This window comes from Dermacentor silvarum, chromosome 2 (assembly GCF_013339745.2).
Source record: "Dermacentor silvarum isolate Dsil-2018 chromosome 2, BIME_Dsil_1.4, whole genome shotgun sequence".
Classification (NCBI taxonomy): Eukaryota; Metazoa; Arthropoda; class Arachnida; order Ixodida; family Ixodidae; genus Dermacentor; species Dermacentor silvarum.
In genome coordinates this window covers 172,885,559-172,903,126 of record NC_051155.1, presented here as the reverse complement: position 1 = coordinate 172,903,126, position 17,568 = coordinate 172,885,559, and the positions used below count along the sequence as shown (strand labels likewise).

Genomic DNA, 17,568 nt, shown 5'->3' with positions numbered 1-17,568 from the left:
GAATAATTGCACAACTGAGGAGGTTCTTGCGATCACGAAATCAACCAATAGTTGGTGGGTCCAGCTGCTTGCGATGACTCTGCATGATGACATTGCGAAGGAGAGAGCAAGCGATGTTTCACTGCTTTTGACATGAGATTGTAAATTCCCTGCTGCATGCAGTGCAATTATATTTGGCTCACACATTCATAGGAGCATCATTCACAGATCAGCAATAATTTATTACCATGTTCAACAAGTGTTTCAGGGCCCTTTAAAGAAAGCCATGCAACTTTGTTCTGTAGCTACACAGGTCTGCTCGGATGATGAACAGCAATTTTTGTTATGTTCTGACAACTCGTGACATTGCTCAAATATCCCTTGAACAAGTTAACAGCACAACAGCAGAGGAGAAGCTTCACCAACCCACCTTCTTCTATTGAGGATGCTGATGCACTCTCCTGTATTGGAGTCCCAAATCCTGACGTCACCACCAAGGTCGGAGCTGACTATCGTGTTGTCCTCGGTAATCATGTACTCAATTTCCTGGAAAATGTGACCCTCACATTTGAATTTGAACTTGTGAACTTACCTGGGCAACTGAGAGACATTAACTAAATATATGTAATCAGCTCCTCAGTAACAGATCACACCACACACACCTCACAAGTTAAGGCCCCATCACCAAGAAGCTCCTACGTTTTTCACGGAGAAAAATGTGAACGGCAAGTTGATAAGCCATAAGAATATCAGGGCACCCTTGTTGCTCTTAAGCATGATGAGGTAGAACCTGCATGTCTGTTTACAGGCCTCGTAGATTTCACATAGTACTATACAGTCTTTCCAGAATATTAACAAGCACTTTATTTCTAAAAGAAAAATACACTAATACATATAAAATAATATAATACATATATAATAATACATATATAATAATACATATATAAGTACATATAAAACCAACACTGGACTCAAGAACAAGCTATTATTCACATTACAAAATGGTGGCTCACTGCTTTTCATGCGCTGCAGCATTCGTGCCACAGGGATTACTGTACTTACTTGCACAATGAATGCACTTTTTTTCCATAAAATTTGTGCAAAGTTGGGGCCTGCGTTCGTACTAGGGACAAAATTTTGAGTGTTTATATTTCTGCAGCCACCTATAAAAAGTAGGAGACACACCATACGATTCCGCTGCTCTTCCAGTGTGACAAATGCTGCATCAGACACCGAATGGCACGGTGTCACCTACTTTTGTCACATGCCAGGCGTCTGATCCAGCGCTACGACACGGCAAAATGCCTCAGATCTGGATGCCATTCCAGAGCGTCGGACACCGTACTGAACGCCGAATCGTGCTGTGTGTCTCCTACTTCACTGTAGCAAGTTCGGGGTGCGATCATTATGCGAGGAAAAGAAGAAATTCACTTTCTGATTGAAAAAATAAGGGTGCATCCATTGCGTGAGTGCGTTCATTATGCAAGTAAATATGGTAACAGGCCTCGCATGTTTCGCACATGCTACAACTTCTACATTTTTACCTGGCTCAGTCCATTCATTATTGTCCTATCTGTGTTTGTACCGTGTCAACTTCACATCAACAAAGCTCCTACCCAAACTCAATGAACCAACACGGAAACACTGGAAGCTTTCGCACCAATTTTAAATTAGTGGCACATTCTCTCCTCCCAGTCAAAATTACGTACAGTTGAACCTCGATATAATGGAGTCTGTAGAATCGACAATTTGCTTCGTTACACTGAAATTTGATCATTTATGGAAATAAGTACAGTCGCCGATGGATTTTTCTGGCGCGGAAGGTACCTCAAAATTTTCCAAATCGGGCAATTAGAAAAATCAAATTTGAATGACTAAAAAAAAATAATAATTTCGTTGAATTAGAGAATCGGCAACGAAAAATACAGTTTCGTGCCATGTCGATATCTTCACATCGCCAGTAAGAAGTGAAGCCAGCCACGCTTTCGCGTCCACTCTGCCCCCGCAGCTAATACTAGTGTCACCCGCAGTGGGACGACGCTATTATGAAAAGCAGCGGCAACGGGGAGAGAATAGCTTCGCGTGCCTCTTACTCCAATGCGTCTTCAAAACTCGAGATTACACAACCTCCAGCACTAAACGCACGGGAGGATAGCACACAATGCCATGCCACCTCAACTCACCCAGTCTGCACAGATGGCAGATTACCTCTAAAATAGGGTGCGCGGGTTGCATATGCACTTGGTCCCGATGATAGCCATGCGCAGCCACAGCCACGCCAGAAACGTAGATGTGCACCAACCTGCACCCCACTCCCTCCCCACATCTCACTTTCGCGCACACTTGATCGCATTACCACTAGCTCGCTCCTCTCCTCCCCTTTCCCCTTGCTCGCACGGGAAGACAGCACTCAAGTCACCATCCTTCTCGTCTTGCCCTCACAAGCTTTCACTCGCACTTAAAACATACAGCGCATGGGCACAATATGATCTTATCGCACTTGAGCTTTACATGAAACATGACAGTGCTCCCCTTTTGCGGTCGCTCTTGTTAATGTGGCACGCAATGTGAGAAGTGCATTTGCAAGCAGCCACATGTAATTCAACCATCTGCGTCAGCAAAAGTTTACATTTATTGTCTCGGTATTCCTATGTGGCGGCAGTGAAATATCAATATATTGAAACTGCGTGTAAACACACTTTGTTATATTGAGGCTGAAAATACATGCTGTTCCATGGACAAGAAGTTATAAAAAGTTAAATACTTTGTTATATCAAGAATTTCGTTAACAAGCATAGAAGTGACAGCCCACAGTGTTAATATGGTTCAAGATAAGAAGGCACTACAAGGACAAGGGAGAAACAGGCTTACAAAACGTATGTTTGCACTCTTCCATTGTCTTTGTTGCACTTTTTTTTCTGAAGCATATTGAACCAGCTTGAGCATGCAAGTTGCTCTACTTGGGGCACCTTTCAAGTTTTGGTGTATGAAGCAATAATAACATAATGTTACCTGGCTGTGTCCTTGCAGTTCAATAGGGTAGGTATCCATGATGAGAAATGTGTCAGGGTCTCGGGACTGATACAGGTTGGACCAACTGGACCTCCACTCAGCATAGTTGCGTGAGCACATGCACCGGTAAAGGGTCACAAACAGGTACACGATGAAGAGAACAGTTGGAATGGACAAAGCCAGCACCAGTGTAGCCTCAGCACGGCTTGCCGGATGCATCATGCCATTGACCGCGTTTTCTGCTGGCAACAAATGGGGGGGAGGAGGAAGGGAGTGGGTGAACAGAATTAATACTACATCAATAACACAGCATTAGTACAGCATCAATACCCGAATCAATATGACTGCAATGTATGTTGATACTGTGAATTTCACGACGGCCGCTTAGGTTAAAGCAGACTGTCTCGTGTTCATAAGTGTAGAGAGTACCTATGCTAATACGTTAAAGAGCACCAACATTGGAGCCTCATTTTAATCATTTTTTTAATCTCATAGACAAATCATGACATGAAATCGAGATTTTATTCTATGTTGCCCTCCCTATGTTTAACTCTTTCCGTACCGTGCCCATTGGGCATGGTTAGCCCTCTATCGATGGTTTGAAACACCGCTTTCGAGACCTTCCGCACCGCTCACATACTGCGCTATCGGACGTGAAGGAGGAGAACTACAGTTTAGTTTTCCAAGCAGTTTGCTTTTTTTTCCCACGAGGCAGTGATTTTTAAATGCGCTCCGAATTTTCGCGATCGTCAAAGGAGACCAAAATAAATGTCCGCTCGCTATCGATGGTTTGAAACGCCGCTTTCGAGACCTTCCGCGCTGCTCACGGACACACTGCGCCATCGGACGTGAAAGAGGAGAAACTATACTTTTGTTTTCTAAGCAGTTCACTTTTTTCCCGTCAAGCGGTGATTTTTAAACGCGCTCCAAAGTTTCGCGATCGTCAAAGCAGAACGTAAAAATGTCCGGATCCGGAAACGGCGCACACACTTCGGGAGATCGCAGATATTGCGATTCTGCTGCCTCTGTGGCTGATCTTATCGATACATTGAATAGCAGTGAGTCAGAGGACGCTGACTTTTCGTCGGATATGAGTCTCAAAGCGACGGCGACGCAAACCAGCCCGGAACATCGGCGCCAGCCCGGCACGCCAAACTGTAGTGCTTGCAGTTAAATTTTTGCAGCAGAATAAAAAATAAATGTTCAATGAATAATTCAGATTTTTTTTGGAGTAGTGCCTAATATAGACGGCAATACATTTTGTATATCTCATAATTTTCGTAACATTTTTTTCTTAGTAGATACAAGCATGTCTTTACAAACTTTGTTCAATTTTATTGCAGAATCTTGATTTTAACAATTTATATCTTTTTTATGACACACATCTCGTTAATAAAACTTTTATGCATGAATAGTGCATTAATTTTGCTTTCTGTTTATGTATTACATTAAATATTGAGTGCAGTAGTTCCTTCAGAAAAAAACATCTGCCGTAACATACAAAAAACACCTATTTTCCCCATGGTAGGGAAAGAGTTAATATTTTAACTCTTTAAACACAGAACAGAAATAATTCATGCCCTCAAGGGCAAACAGAAAGAATGCAACCTGACTGCAAAAAAAAAAAAAAAAAAATGTAATTCCTGCAAGCCGTGCTCCAATGAGCTCTAGTCATGCTACAGACACAATCATCTAATGAAGTGATATGCTGTTGCTCACAAGCATAGGATGTACTATAAATAAGGTGACAGATTATGATTAGCACATACACAATTTGCTGCAAAAACTGCACAGGTAAAAATTACAACTGCTGATGAATCAATCTTTCACTACCGTGAGTCCTTAGAATTTTTCACAAAATTTAGCCAAGTTGCTAACATAAGGAAGTGATTCTCAGTGCTAGTTTACATTGCCAGATTCAGGTTTGAGAGAGCAGTCACAATCATGATAGCAATTCCAACCTTGCTCTGCATCAATGTTGGGGATGATGCGCCAATTAGTATGGAAAACAGTCTTGTGGTCGTCCGCATGTCGCAATTCAACAGCCTTGCTGGCCGGTACTGGCACAGACAGAAAGATGGGTGGCAGGATGCTTATGTACCTGAACAGAAAACAATCAGCATCACGGTTAGGTGCGTCATTCACAGAAATGTTGAGCAAGCATAGCATTAAAGTATAAAAAATTTACATAAAATGTAACTTCATGCAGTAATGTGAAAAAAGTTTCAGCTACATATCGATTTGCAATAGTGATAAAAAAATTACGGGGCTTAACGTCCCAAAGCAATGCACAGGCTATGATGAGGGATACCGAAATGAGGGGGTGCATGGATTAATTTTGCACCTGGGGTTCTTTAGCCTGCATCTAAATATAAGTACACAAGTGTTTTTTCATCCTGCCCCAATCAGAATACACTTACCACGCTCAGAGAATGAACCCGCAACCTTGGGCTCAGCAGCAGAATGACACAACCACTGATCCAATGCGACAGGTAATTGCAATGGTGATAGCAAACCACAATGCACATGTAACAATATGCAAAAATAGACAATACATAGTAATGCAATTGATCTACAGCATATTGGAAGATGCACCGACTACAGTAGAACCCCGCTGTTACGTTCCCGGGTGCTGCGTTTTCCCGGCTGTTACGTCGTTTTCGGCCGGTCCCGGCACAGCTCCCATAGAACCCAATGCATTGGTAACCCCGCTGTTACGTCGCAACTGTGGGACTGTTCCCGCATCATACGTTGCGAACTGCCACACCGCGCCGGCCCGAGCGGCCATTTTGACTTTTCATGTCGCTTGGCTTGGTTGCTTGACGATGGCATTGGCCGCCCAAAGTGCTGGGGGCGACATTTATTACGTATTTTCGGTTTCCGCCAGCAAAAGTATGGCCTTTGATATCCGCTTTTGCTATCTAAAGATGTCTATGACGTGTTGCGGCCCTAAAATTGGTTTTGGCTCATAGATGTTCCGTATAAAGTCCAAGGGCGATAACGCCATCGCCGCGCGAGACGCAGCCGTCGGCTCCCCTCGCACGCTTTCACTCGCACATACAGCATACGTCGCCGCGCGCCGTATGCTGTATGTGCGAGTGAAAGCGTGCGAGGGAAGCCGCGCGGCCGTATGCTGAATGTGCGAGTGAAAGCGTGCGAGGGGAGCCGACAACCGCATCTCGCGCGCGAAAGAAAAGCAGGGAGGAAACGCGCCTCCTTCCGTTGCGCTCGAGGCACCAGCGAGGGAGCGAGGGGGGGGGGGGAGGGTAGCGGGCAGCGTTGTGCTCTGGCATCATACGGCGCGGCGGCGCGCGCGCGGTCCCATGGGTTTACCCGCGGGCCGTATCTTGAAAGCGATCTGCGTGGGGGCAGATTCTACGCAGTGTAGGTGCGTCGGCGGCTCGTGGCTTTGTGCGTGCTGCGTGTTCTCGGCGCTCAGTTTGGGTTGAAGCGATAGACAACAGCACGAAGGTCACTTCGTTCGCTTTTGCAGCGGTGCTTAACTGCGCGTGTCCGCGCTCATCGAGTGTGATGTGTTCATGTTTGCCTGTGGGCGCTGACACCATGTTTGTTAATTAGTTAATAACCGAATGTTTACAAGTTTATACAGACGATAAATACTATTCTTACTTTGTATAGCTCATTGCAATCGATACTTCGGCTGTCGGGCGAAACTACTTTTTGTTGCACGTAAGAATTAAAATAATATTGTGTGCAGTTCAACACTACTCCCATTTCTCAATTTTTTCTGTTTCCTGGCTCTTGCGTTTCCCGGCTCTTACGTTTTTTTTTTACGGTCCCGTGAAAAACGTAACAGCGGGGTTCTACTGTAGAGCCTATTGTCAGTCAATCACTTCCAGGGACATCACTTTCAGTGCCCATTCATAGGGAGTGATGGGATGCCTATCACTCCATGAGACAATGTGCTGGATGCTGTCATAAAGAAGTTAGTCCTTACACAAGTTATGGAGCAAGATTACTGCTCAAGTGTTAAAGGAGTTGTTTTCTTAGAAGCATGGTCATTGAAAAATGCAAGAAAGTGTTCTAAATGTAAACTGCTGATATCCACTAGGATTGCTGTATGCAGGCTTTTCACAGTACTGCACAATTTCGTGCAAAAGTTCATGCGCCCTGACCAACTGCCTTAACTGGACACTATAGAAAACTAGGAAGTCAAACTCCCTTTGGCACCGAGTCAAGCACTTTTCCAGAGAGTTTAAAAACACTTAAACACACTCGAACCTCGTTATAACGAAGTCGAAGGGGGACCCAAAATTACTGTTATATCCATTATTGCCATTTACTCTGTTATTACCATATGCCCAATGGGGTGCACAACTGATAACATCGAAATAAGAAAACGGCTTTGAGACCCGTGAAACACTACAGAGCTATGCATGCAATGAATTTCGAATAAAACAACAAAATAATCTTCGCCGTATGCAACACTCGAATTAGCACCTGACGCGACAGCCCTTAAATAGCCCTTCTGCTCCATTGTGATGGTTTTTTGCGTCCTGTTTCCACTTGTTGGGATTGCCCACGGCACTCTGCCTCGACACACCTAGCCCCGCGGTTGGTGCATGCCTGCGCATCAACCGCAGTCCGGTACAAGCTCGAGGAAACAAAAGACGACAACCACGTGTACACTCGGACACCATTTATTACGACTGCAACTATCACTTCGAGCAGGCCAGCTAGCTATAGTTGACATCGCTGAGGATTCCCTCGAAGAGAATAATACACTAGGTAAAGAAGGGCTTCCGACTTACCAACTGGGGAATACGGGGGGCCGCGGCGTTTGTCGCGGCAAGAACGCGGTTGACTAAACACGTGCGGGAATACGGGAGCGGCGGCGGAGACTTCCGCCATCGCCGCTTCCTGGGGACCAAAGAGACCCGGGCGATGTCAGCGGGATCTCACATGACCCACCCGGTCGCGCTGATAGCGCTTGCGATTCCCGTGCGCCACCCGCGTAAGGAAAGTTTCCCCTCTCCCAACTCTCCTTAGCGTGCATGCGTCTGACACGACGTTTGCTGCACGTGCGGCGGTCATGGGACCTGAGGATTTCCACACACTTGACTCGGCGCGGTCGAACAGCGCTCCGCTGTGTGGTCAAGGAGGCAAGTGAACTTCGCCGCACCGGCTTGGTTCGGCCGAGATTTCATCGATGCCAGTGCGATCTCGGAGGGCACGCCAAGCTGCCAGCCAGCATGGCACGCCACAGAGTGAGGGAGAAGTGAACACACATGCACGGCTTGGGCGTGACCCCCGAGATTGCGCCGGGGAGGTCTCTAAGGCCAGGCCCAGCTGCGGCTGCCTGCGCAGCGCGCCGTAGAGAAAGCGAGAAGTGAATGCACTGATCTCGTACCACCGCGCGTAGCCACGCAGCATGGCGCGTGACCCCGGAGATTGCACCGGAGAGATCTTGGGAGGCCACGCCCAGCTGCGTCTGCCTGCGCAGCGCGTCGTAGAGAAAGCGAGAAGAGAATGCACTAATCTCGTACCACCGCGCGTAGCCACACAGCATGGCGCGTGACCCCGGAGATTGCACCGGAGAGGTCTTGGAGGCCACGCCCAGCTGCGGCTGCCTGCGCAACGCGCCGTAGAGAAAGCGAGAAGTGAATGCACTAATCTCGTACCACCGCGCGTAGCCACGCAACATGGCGTGTGACCCCAGAGATTGCACCGGAGAGATCTTGGGAGGCCACGCCCAGCTGCGGCTGCTTGCGCAGCGCGCCGTAGAGAAAGCGAGAAGTGAATGCACTAATCTCGTACCACCGCGCGTAGCCACGCAGCATGGCGCGTGACCCCGGAGATTGCACCGGAGAAATCTTGGAGGCCACGCCCAGCTGTGTCTGCCTACACAGCGCGCTGCAAAGAAGTGAACGTACTAATCCCTTGCACTGCCACGCATGGCCACGCAGCGTGGCGCAGCTCGTGCACTCAAGCAAGCACGAAAGAGAGAGAGGTCAGAGGAGAAGTGTGACAGCGAGCTGCTGCTTATGCGCAGGTTTGCAGCTACGTGCGGCGGTGAGAAAGACCAGTGTTGCTCGACAACGTATTCGACGCTGGGACGCGGACGTTTTGAACTGCCGCGGCGAATGAGTGCCGAACCCCGCGGAAGCAATAAACTCGGTGCTGAACGGTCAGGTATTTTTTGGTTTCGGAGACAAATCTAGTTCATTATATTCATTGGCGGGATAACTTCATTTCGTTAAAATGAAGCTTTAAATACATAGATCTCTATGGAGATTTCAAGGGGAATTTTATTTACTTCGTTACACATAGTTTCGTTATAATGAGGTTCAAGTTTAGTTTTGTATAGCTGGCCATGAGCTTGAGCTGCCCAAAAAAGTGCACTTTCTTTACTACCTCTGCCTCACTTCAGTGCATAAACATTCTTGGGTTGCAAGCCCAATAATGTTTCCAGTTCGCAGTTTGTTTTACTGCAGTTTTGCGAATAACCTGGATGTAATGATAGCTTTTCATAGATATTCCAATGTTTTTTTTTTTTTTTCGATACTGCCAAAGTGGACTGCAAAAATAAACTCCATATAAGTAATTTTTTTATGTTTACTAATCTCAGTGGTCACAGTTTGCTTGTGCCATGTAGTGCCACAAGAACTTCTGTTTACCTGCTAGCACTGTTCATTGCATATTCAAACTTTGCTCGTTTTGATACATGCACACAATTATGATTCCTTTTTATAAAAGTAGTAGTACGGAGCAAAGAAAAAATGAAAGTGCATAAAGAAAAGGAAACAGAAAAACACATTCAGCTGTAAATCAAATACGAGTCAGCAGGGTAGAAACGAATGGTCCATTACTACTCTACAAACAAGGCTGCTTTCTACAGTTTCCATATGTGTACGTATTTTATTATACTTTCCATCTTTTCCTTTACCCATGTAGTAAGAGTTATATCTGCTTTCTCTTTCTTTTTTTATAGGTGTCCCGTTTCAGGTCTTGCACAAGACATGCTCATTGTATACAATTGTTACTGCATCAAAAGTATCGTAACTGATAACACATCCGGGCTGTAGTTATATCATGTGCACGGCTGTAGCATGTAGCACGTTCTTAAATTTTTACGACTGCCAACGGTTAATGCAAAGTGCACAGGGGTGGCCTGCAAATTGAGGGCACACGGTTAGTCGCACTATTTGGTCCATATGACGAAAGCAGCCATATCGCTGCTTTCGGCACCTAGTTGTACTTTTAGTTTGCAGGGGCAAGTTTTCCCAATTGAAAAGCTTCTATCTTTAAAGTTTGGTGTCATTGCATACTTTTGCCCGTCGCTTCCACATGACACTGTGCTTCAGTGATTACAATATAAGTTCTAACAAATGCATTTTTCCAAACGGGCCACTTTTGGCCACTCGTTCACGAGCATTTTTGTGCTGCTCACTCTACCATGCCCTACCTGCCAGCCACAGAGATGTTGTAGTAGCCAAACAGGGTGGTCCAGTGCTTTGTTGGCAGTTCCTCCCAGAGGCGTGCATTAGTGTGGTGCAGGTTGGCATTCTCATGGTGGGTGGGCAGGGTCTCCTTCGAGGATGATGACTGTGAGGACAGGGCTTCCTCCAAGGCTTCCTCGGAGCCATTGTGGCCAGTGAGCATCTGTATGAATGGGTGCACTGCACCACAATGCATTGATCATTTAATTCGTTCAGTGATTCATTTATTCATTCAGTTTACTAATTCAAAGCAACAAAGCAGAAGCTGCGAGAGTTGCTCCAGTGGAAGGCTCCAAATCAATTTTGACGACCTATTGTTTGTTATCGTGTTCCACTTAGTGCTTCGCACATGAGCCTTTTCACTGCAACGGTTTCACAAAATAAAGACCAACCTGACTCAGCGATGTTGGGGCCCAAATTGGTAGTGTTGTCAGTTAGCTTCGTGACAATTCCCATGCTTTGGATGAGCACCACAACCCAGACAACAAGGCCCAGCTGTATGAAACAGACAAATTCAATTAGGAACAAATAAAAAAGCAGAAAAATGAAGGACAGAGTTGTGTGAATTTCTACACATGCAAGGCGAGTTTAGACAACATGCTGAAACACAGCCACATCTGTCAGTTTCTGAAAGACAGCTACAATCTGTAATTTATGAGGAAAGAAAAGGATGCAAGGAGCCCTTTGTTTTATGCTCAACCATATGCATGCAATATACAGTATAGACCACTTATAACGTAACCGCTTATAGTGCAGGACCAGATATAGTGCGGTCTTTTCAGACTCCCGTTAATTTTCCTATAGCACTCCATGTATACACGCATCGCTCTTAGTGCAGTTCCGGGAAACGAAATACCGGTTACAGTGCGGCTGCCTGGGAGTACGGAAGCAAGCGGAGACGCCGAACGCTCCCCGCAAACGGGCGCCTCAAGGAGTGCTCGAGCAAGAAAGAGACGAAGTGGAGGAGAAGGGCACGTGGTGCGAACGAACAGCCAGTGAGGCTGAAACCAGAATCGTGAGTGCGAGTCGTGAAATATCACGGCGCGCATAGCGAGTGAGGGCCACGAAACTGCCAACGCCGGCCAACGCTCGCTTCACGATAACGGCAGTAAACAAAACTTCAGGGAGCGGGCGGCGCCGGCACAGCACGGCGAAGGGCACACACGGAGACCGCGGAATGTGAGGGAGGAGGGTGGCAGGGAAGCAGATTTCACCTCGGCAACTCCGCCGCTTCGGTGGCTCCCCTCGCCCTCCCTCGTAGCTCCCTCACTTATTTCAACTGTCACCGTGCGCGCCCGCCGCCGCTCCAGTCGGCCCGGCGCCAGCTCCTCGAAGTTTCGTTTTCTGCCGTTATCGGGAAGCGGGCGTTTGCAGGCGTGGGCAGTTTCGGTGGCCGGCCTGGGACAGCGCCGCTGCTTCCCTCTGCGCCGCAGCCGCAGCGTGCAAGGTCAACACGTGACTAGAAAGTAGAGGAAGCATAAAGGAGAAAGAAGGGTTCACTGCCATTTTCTAGCGTGGCTGAAACGTCGGCACGTACACGCATGTTCTGGCGCAACGCAGAATCGGCGACCTTGCCATTTGAGAGAGGGTGAAATTTCTGCCACGTTTTTTCTTTATTTCTTTTTTTTTGTTGTTCGCGCGCGACATTGAGGGGTCTCTCCTAAGCTTTTACTTTATGGCGGTGCCGGAGCAATGCCGGTCAGAGGCGCTGCCATGTGATTTGGTTCGAATTAACGAGATTTGACTGTAAATTGAATGCAAACGTTCTAGCCGCATTCCTCGACTGTCGCTTACACGTGGCGGCTCGGTGCACATGTTTTGCATATATGCGGGCCTTGAAAATTGTTGCTTTGGTTATAGTGCGGTACCGCTTATAGTGCGGATATTCGCGACTCCGGCGACTTATGTTATAAGCGGTCTACACTGTATAGGCGACGTTGACAAGCAACAGCGCTGAGTGATAAATTGAGAAATTTAGGCTTCATGCAGGGTGATCTGTCGTTATCACTTATTGCATTGCCAGTATTTTTCGCAGACATTTTCGCATATCCCTCAGACGTCCACGTGGGGGCTTCAGCCAGTTACTGTGATTGTTATTGTGACGTGGCCACGCCTAGGTCACCCACTTTGATGCAAATTCAGTCTTGCTACTTGCTCTCAGTTGTGAAAGCAAGAAATATACATGACAAAATCAGCCACTGCTTAGTCTCATATCACGCCGGCGACAAAGTAGTGGTGATATTTTGTCGTTATTATTGAGAGAAGTTGTCTGTTTTTTACGCTGTTAGGCCTAAAATGTCATGTAGCCGCAAAAGTGTTTTGATTCCTACCTGCCAGATGGCGCCGCGGCATTTAATGTTTGCAATGTGTAACGCTTTTCAATGTAATATTAAAACTTTATCTAGTATAGTATTCCAACTCAAAGTATTGATCCCGTGCCACATTTGCAATATTTTACCGATGTACGATTGTATTCAATTGGGCAACAATGAAAATTGGTTGCTACTTCTTGCGATGTTGCATCCGTATAACAGCCCCTCACAGTGACTCGACAGGATCTGCCTGTTGCATCGAATATTGTATACATGTGGTTTGCCTAACTGCTGTGCACTGTTACGTCCTGCATTTGCTCACTAGTGTGTTGCGAAATATGGTGGTGTATAGCTCTACGAAGTCCAAGTCAAGCATGGCTGCTAAGTGACTACAACCAGTATTAACTTGCCATGAGTCCTCTCTGAATAAGGCGCATGCGAGCCCAGAAGTAGACCAAACGAAGTCGTTTTGGCAGCTTCAAGATTGGAGACGTGGGCGTGGCAAAAACCCTAGACATGGCTCGGCCAGCACCGTACGTCATTACAGGGATGCCATCAGAACGCCTGCAACAAGAAACGGTAGCAAGTGAAAAAAGAAAGAATGAACACATTGTGCTTGTAAAAGCATCGTTTCGCACAACAAACAAACAAATGTCTTATGTTTCCCTTGTCCATACCTGCCTGCTATCAAATTATCTTACTCTTCTTTATTTTTCTGTTCCCACTTTGACCGCAATAATCATTTACTTCTGCACTCCCAGAGTTTTAGTCAAATCAAGTGTACCAGTAAGTTCACGTTATTGCCGATTCTCATTGCTCCCCCTATTCTATTGTATTCTTCCCCTTTCCCCCTCCCCAAGTGTAGGGTAGCCAACTGGGCACGTCCTTGGTTAACATCCCTACCTTTCCCTCTTCGTTTATCTCTCTCTCTCTCATTGCTCACACAACACTGATGTGCTTTTTTCAGCTGCTTTCAATTTTAATAGTTGCCTCTCTGCTGTTACAGATGACTACATTAACTAACCTCTGCACAGTCTAAGCTATCTGACAAATTAAGAGAAAAAAACATTATGCAAATCCAACACCCATTGTGGCATCAATGTGAAGCGTAGCTTTCGTGAAGCGGTTAACATAACTGTTCATCTTCCTTACTGCATTTTGCAGCATAGCAATTACATGCCAGCCTGGCAAGACAGAAAGACGCTAAGACACCCACCCCCCAACCCCTATGACCGAGCAAGCGCCGATCAAATCGTCCCCGAGATCGACCAACTTTTCATTACACCATCACTGGGATTGGCCCACTTTGCTATTGCACTATATCCAGGACCGGACCACTTCAGTAAATGAGAAATGCACCGAGTAGATGCACCAAACCACAGGAAAGAAGGCAGAGAGAGCATTGCTTTAATAAAGGAATTATACACTTGAAGGTGTACATTTGTTGCACTAAGGATATTTAGGTACCGTTTGTAGTTTCACTGCGTAATTCCGTAGAGAACAAATCCGGCAACCGGCACATCTGTAGGGGTTGTATATATGGGGCTACATAAAGCCGATTCATACGAGTGCAGTCCTGTGCGTGAGCTATTCGGCAAGAAAGCAGCAGCCAGGGTCAGAAAAACAAAGAAATGCTTTAACATATAGGGTAATAGCAACTGTGGTCAGAAGCATGAAGTTCAAGCTTACCGTGATCTGTACAGTACACCAACAGAGCTTCTGTTTTCAGCGTTTGTTATGTTTTTCTCATCATCTGTCCATGAATTTGACGCCTCCGACTTTCCCTTCTTCAAGTCAGATTTCTACAAGAGAAAAATAGGCATTCAGAATATTCAAAATATCTTTTGTTCCTTCTCCATGCACTATAATTAGATCTATATACAGTGGAACTCCGTTTACGTGACTTTCTCGGGACTACGCAAGAATGCTGTTTAATGCAGGCATCATATAATCCGACCAACAAAAATTATGTCTATAATAGATAGTTTTGCATGACAGAATTGTGAGGCGCTTCATTTTAAGCTCTGCAGGGCTCAGAAACCAAAAAACTGCCAAAAATGTCAATGTAAAAACAATAGTGCATTGCAGGTGCCAATCACGCTTTATTGGAAAGGTTTACCATACCATGTACAGCAATCCATGCCCACCAACATGCTAAAACTTTCTTTTCTCATTTACAGACATTTCAAAAATTTTGTCAGTTTCTTGAAGACTTTCTTTGAGCCATGCAGCAAGAGCTGTCTTTCAAGCGCAGCAACATCCTCAAGGAGGTCACCTACGGAGGCGTTGCCTGCACAGACGAATCTCCGAATGTTGCAGATGCTATGCAGCACATCCGCAAACGTAGGCAGAAGCAAAGCAGAACTGTGGCGTCATCCTCATCCGAGCTGGCAGCCAGCAGTGTTGGCCTTACATGATGACCCATACGAAATCAGAAACCCAACGACAAACGTGTGACAAGTCTTGCATCCTCGCGCATAAACAAAGCTCCGAACTGCGTGCATGAACACGTGCGTCCACACGATTAGCGTGCCTTCCGGCGGCTAATTGGTTCGATCTCTGCACATGCTTTTGTGCTTTCCATATGCGCTAAGGTGATCCCTTTCGAAGATAGTTTCACTTTCCCGACACTCGGCATTAGACATGTTGAAGTATGCTGCTAAGCAGCACTCTTGGCACTGTATGAAGATAGCGAGCTTGGCATAGCACCACAAACGCTGTCAGCCGTACACGTGAATGCGCCTCGTGATGGGAGCAGGCTCTGTCAAGAGAAAATGCCGAGAGATGAAAGCACAATGAGATGGCAACAAAGGGACGAAGGCAGGTGGTGGTCGAGCGACATGAAGAGGGAAAAGGGAAATTAATGGTGAGAGGGCAGCGAATGTGAGAGATGGAAAAAGGAAGCTAGGAGGGAGCCCAGAAACCAGTCCGAGCGGAAACCAGACATGCGTAATTGTGTCATATAATCAAGGTTTTTAATGCATTATATCGATAGGGAGTTCGCAGGGACTGCACTAATCCGTTGTAAAACCTAGGACATGCCAAAATCGGGGGACATATAACCAGGGTTCCACTGCATCTTATCTCTATTGTTTCCTTCCAGAACTGGCTGGCATAATGTGAAATATATGAAGAAAAAATGCGGTAGAAACAAAGTCATAAAGAAAGGACAAAGCTACACTTGCTACAAATGAATTTGGATGAGGTCTTACCTCTTTACGTTGGATGTCAATGGAGAGCACAGTAGCAAAGAAGACCATCTGAAGAAAAAAGTCTGACAGCAGACCAACGACTGCAAACATGCAGAATTCCTGAAAACAATAAAGGCGCCAGTCTACAGTTTCCAAAACATAACACTCAGCATGCTATCATTCACACAAGCTTATTCTATTCAACATAATCTCAGAGTTCGTTTCAGACGTACCAACAATGCTATCTTGCAAGCGTACTGAATAAAAGTGGGAGCATGATGTTGATTGTCGCAGGGGTTTTCTTCTAAGTTTGATATCCCAAAATTGCAAGAAATAGGAGAAACGACATTGCAAAAATGCTTGTTTAGGGTCTGTTGTTTCGGTGCTTTTTCTGTCGATGAACTTGCACAAGACGAGCAACCTTTGTTGGCTTGCGCAAATTCTTGGTTTGCTACTTCCCACTGTAGCATGGCTGATCACCCATGCAATTGCTCACATGTGGTCAAGACTTAAAAATTAAATACAGTCGAACCCGTTTATATTGAACTCGATCGGTCCACGAAAAGTGGTCGTTATATGAGTAGTTCGTTATATATGGACTCGCCCTTAAATACACATAGATTAACAGCACTGAAGCTGGCATCAGCAGTTAAAATGCGGCAACATTTCGGTCCAAAAACCATATTTTCAGTGCCATTTTTGTTCCCGGTGCGTTCTCGCACCTAGCTGCAAAGCATACCTTCGTTAGAAACGTTTAGATCATTTAAAGAGCGAAATGCGGAGTCGTGCAGCTCTTTCAAAATAGCGCCAGTTCCGATTACCTATCATTTCAAAACTACAAAGCGCAGCCGGCATTTTTTATTCGGGAGCTTGTGATATATTTTACTACCAGTGGGGCATGACTGTACACGAGAACGAAGCGTTCTAGTTGTGCGGAAGTGTAAACTTCGGAAACTACTGCGGCATGCCGCTATTATGCGAAGGTCTCGGACATCACGGTCTCGGCATTACGACTGCGCGTCAGCCACACAAGAGCCGTAAATTGTTTATGTCGCTTCGGGGCAAAAAAAAAAAAAAAAGCGATGTTCAAAAGGTAAAACGCCACCGCGAACCATTATGAGCAATCGACAAACGCGTAAACGAAGCGCCTCCAAACCGTGATCTCCTGTTAAAGGTGCAGTAACCGCCGATCCTTTGCAACATTGCGTAGCAGCAGCGCATGGTGCAGCGTTCTTGCCAACTCGGGGCCGCGTAGGGCCGTGTTGACAGGAATGCTTGAGCAGCCGTTGTTCCCATCGTGGAAAGACAGATGGCCATTCGAAATCGTTAGTAAAGGCGTAATGCACACGGTGCCGCAGACAATTGTGCAAAAACGAGAGTGGCGCCGTCATGGTATCCGATATCACACCAGCGCACGCCTGGTGCCATGCTGTTAATGCTGTACGCAGCGGCACGCCTCCCTACACCCTGGAGGCGTGCCTTGCAAATGCGTGACCTTCTTCACGGATTCCAAAATCCGCACGAGGTGGTCGCTCGCTCATCTCAAAGGCCGTATCATCATCGCACTTGGACTGGAGCGGGGCGCATGCTGCCGTGCGCCGAGTTTGGTCACGC

The 17,568-nt window shown here is 46.3% G+C and overlaps 1 protein-coding gene across 11 annotated transcripts in view; it reads right to left on the bottom strand.

Annotated features, from left to right (window-relative positions):
- Positions 1-17,568, bottom strand: part of LOC119440557 (sterol regulatory element-binding protein cleavage-activating protein) — a 134,213-nt gene that overhangs the window by 76,556 nt on the left and 40,089 nt on the right. For 10 of the 11 annotated variants that reach the window (XM_049661916.1, XM_049661914.1, XM_049661911.1 and 7 more), the window contains exons 12-19: positions 15,976-16,074; positions 14,453-14,565; positions 13,174-13,327; positions 10,844-10,946; positions 10,418-10,631; positions 4,953-5,092; positions 2,992-3,233; positions 410-525 (exon numbers count right to left, since the gene is read on the bottom strand). In XM_049661916.1, coding sequence (XP_049517873.1) covers positions 410-525; positions 2,992-3,233; positions 4,953-5,092; positions 10,418-10,631; positions 10,844-10,946; positions 13,174-13,327; positions 14,453-14,565; positions 15,976-16,074 — 1,181 coding nt within the window. The remainder of the gene's footprint in view (positions 1-409; positions 526-2,991; positions 3,234-4,952; positions 5,093-10,417; positions 10,632-10,843; positions 10,947-13,173; positions 13,328-14,452; positions 14,566-15,975; positions 16,075-17,568) is intronic. The other variant, XM_049661917.1, reaches the window with a different exon arrangement.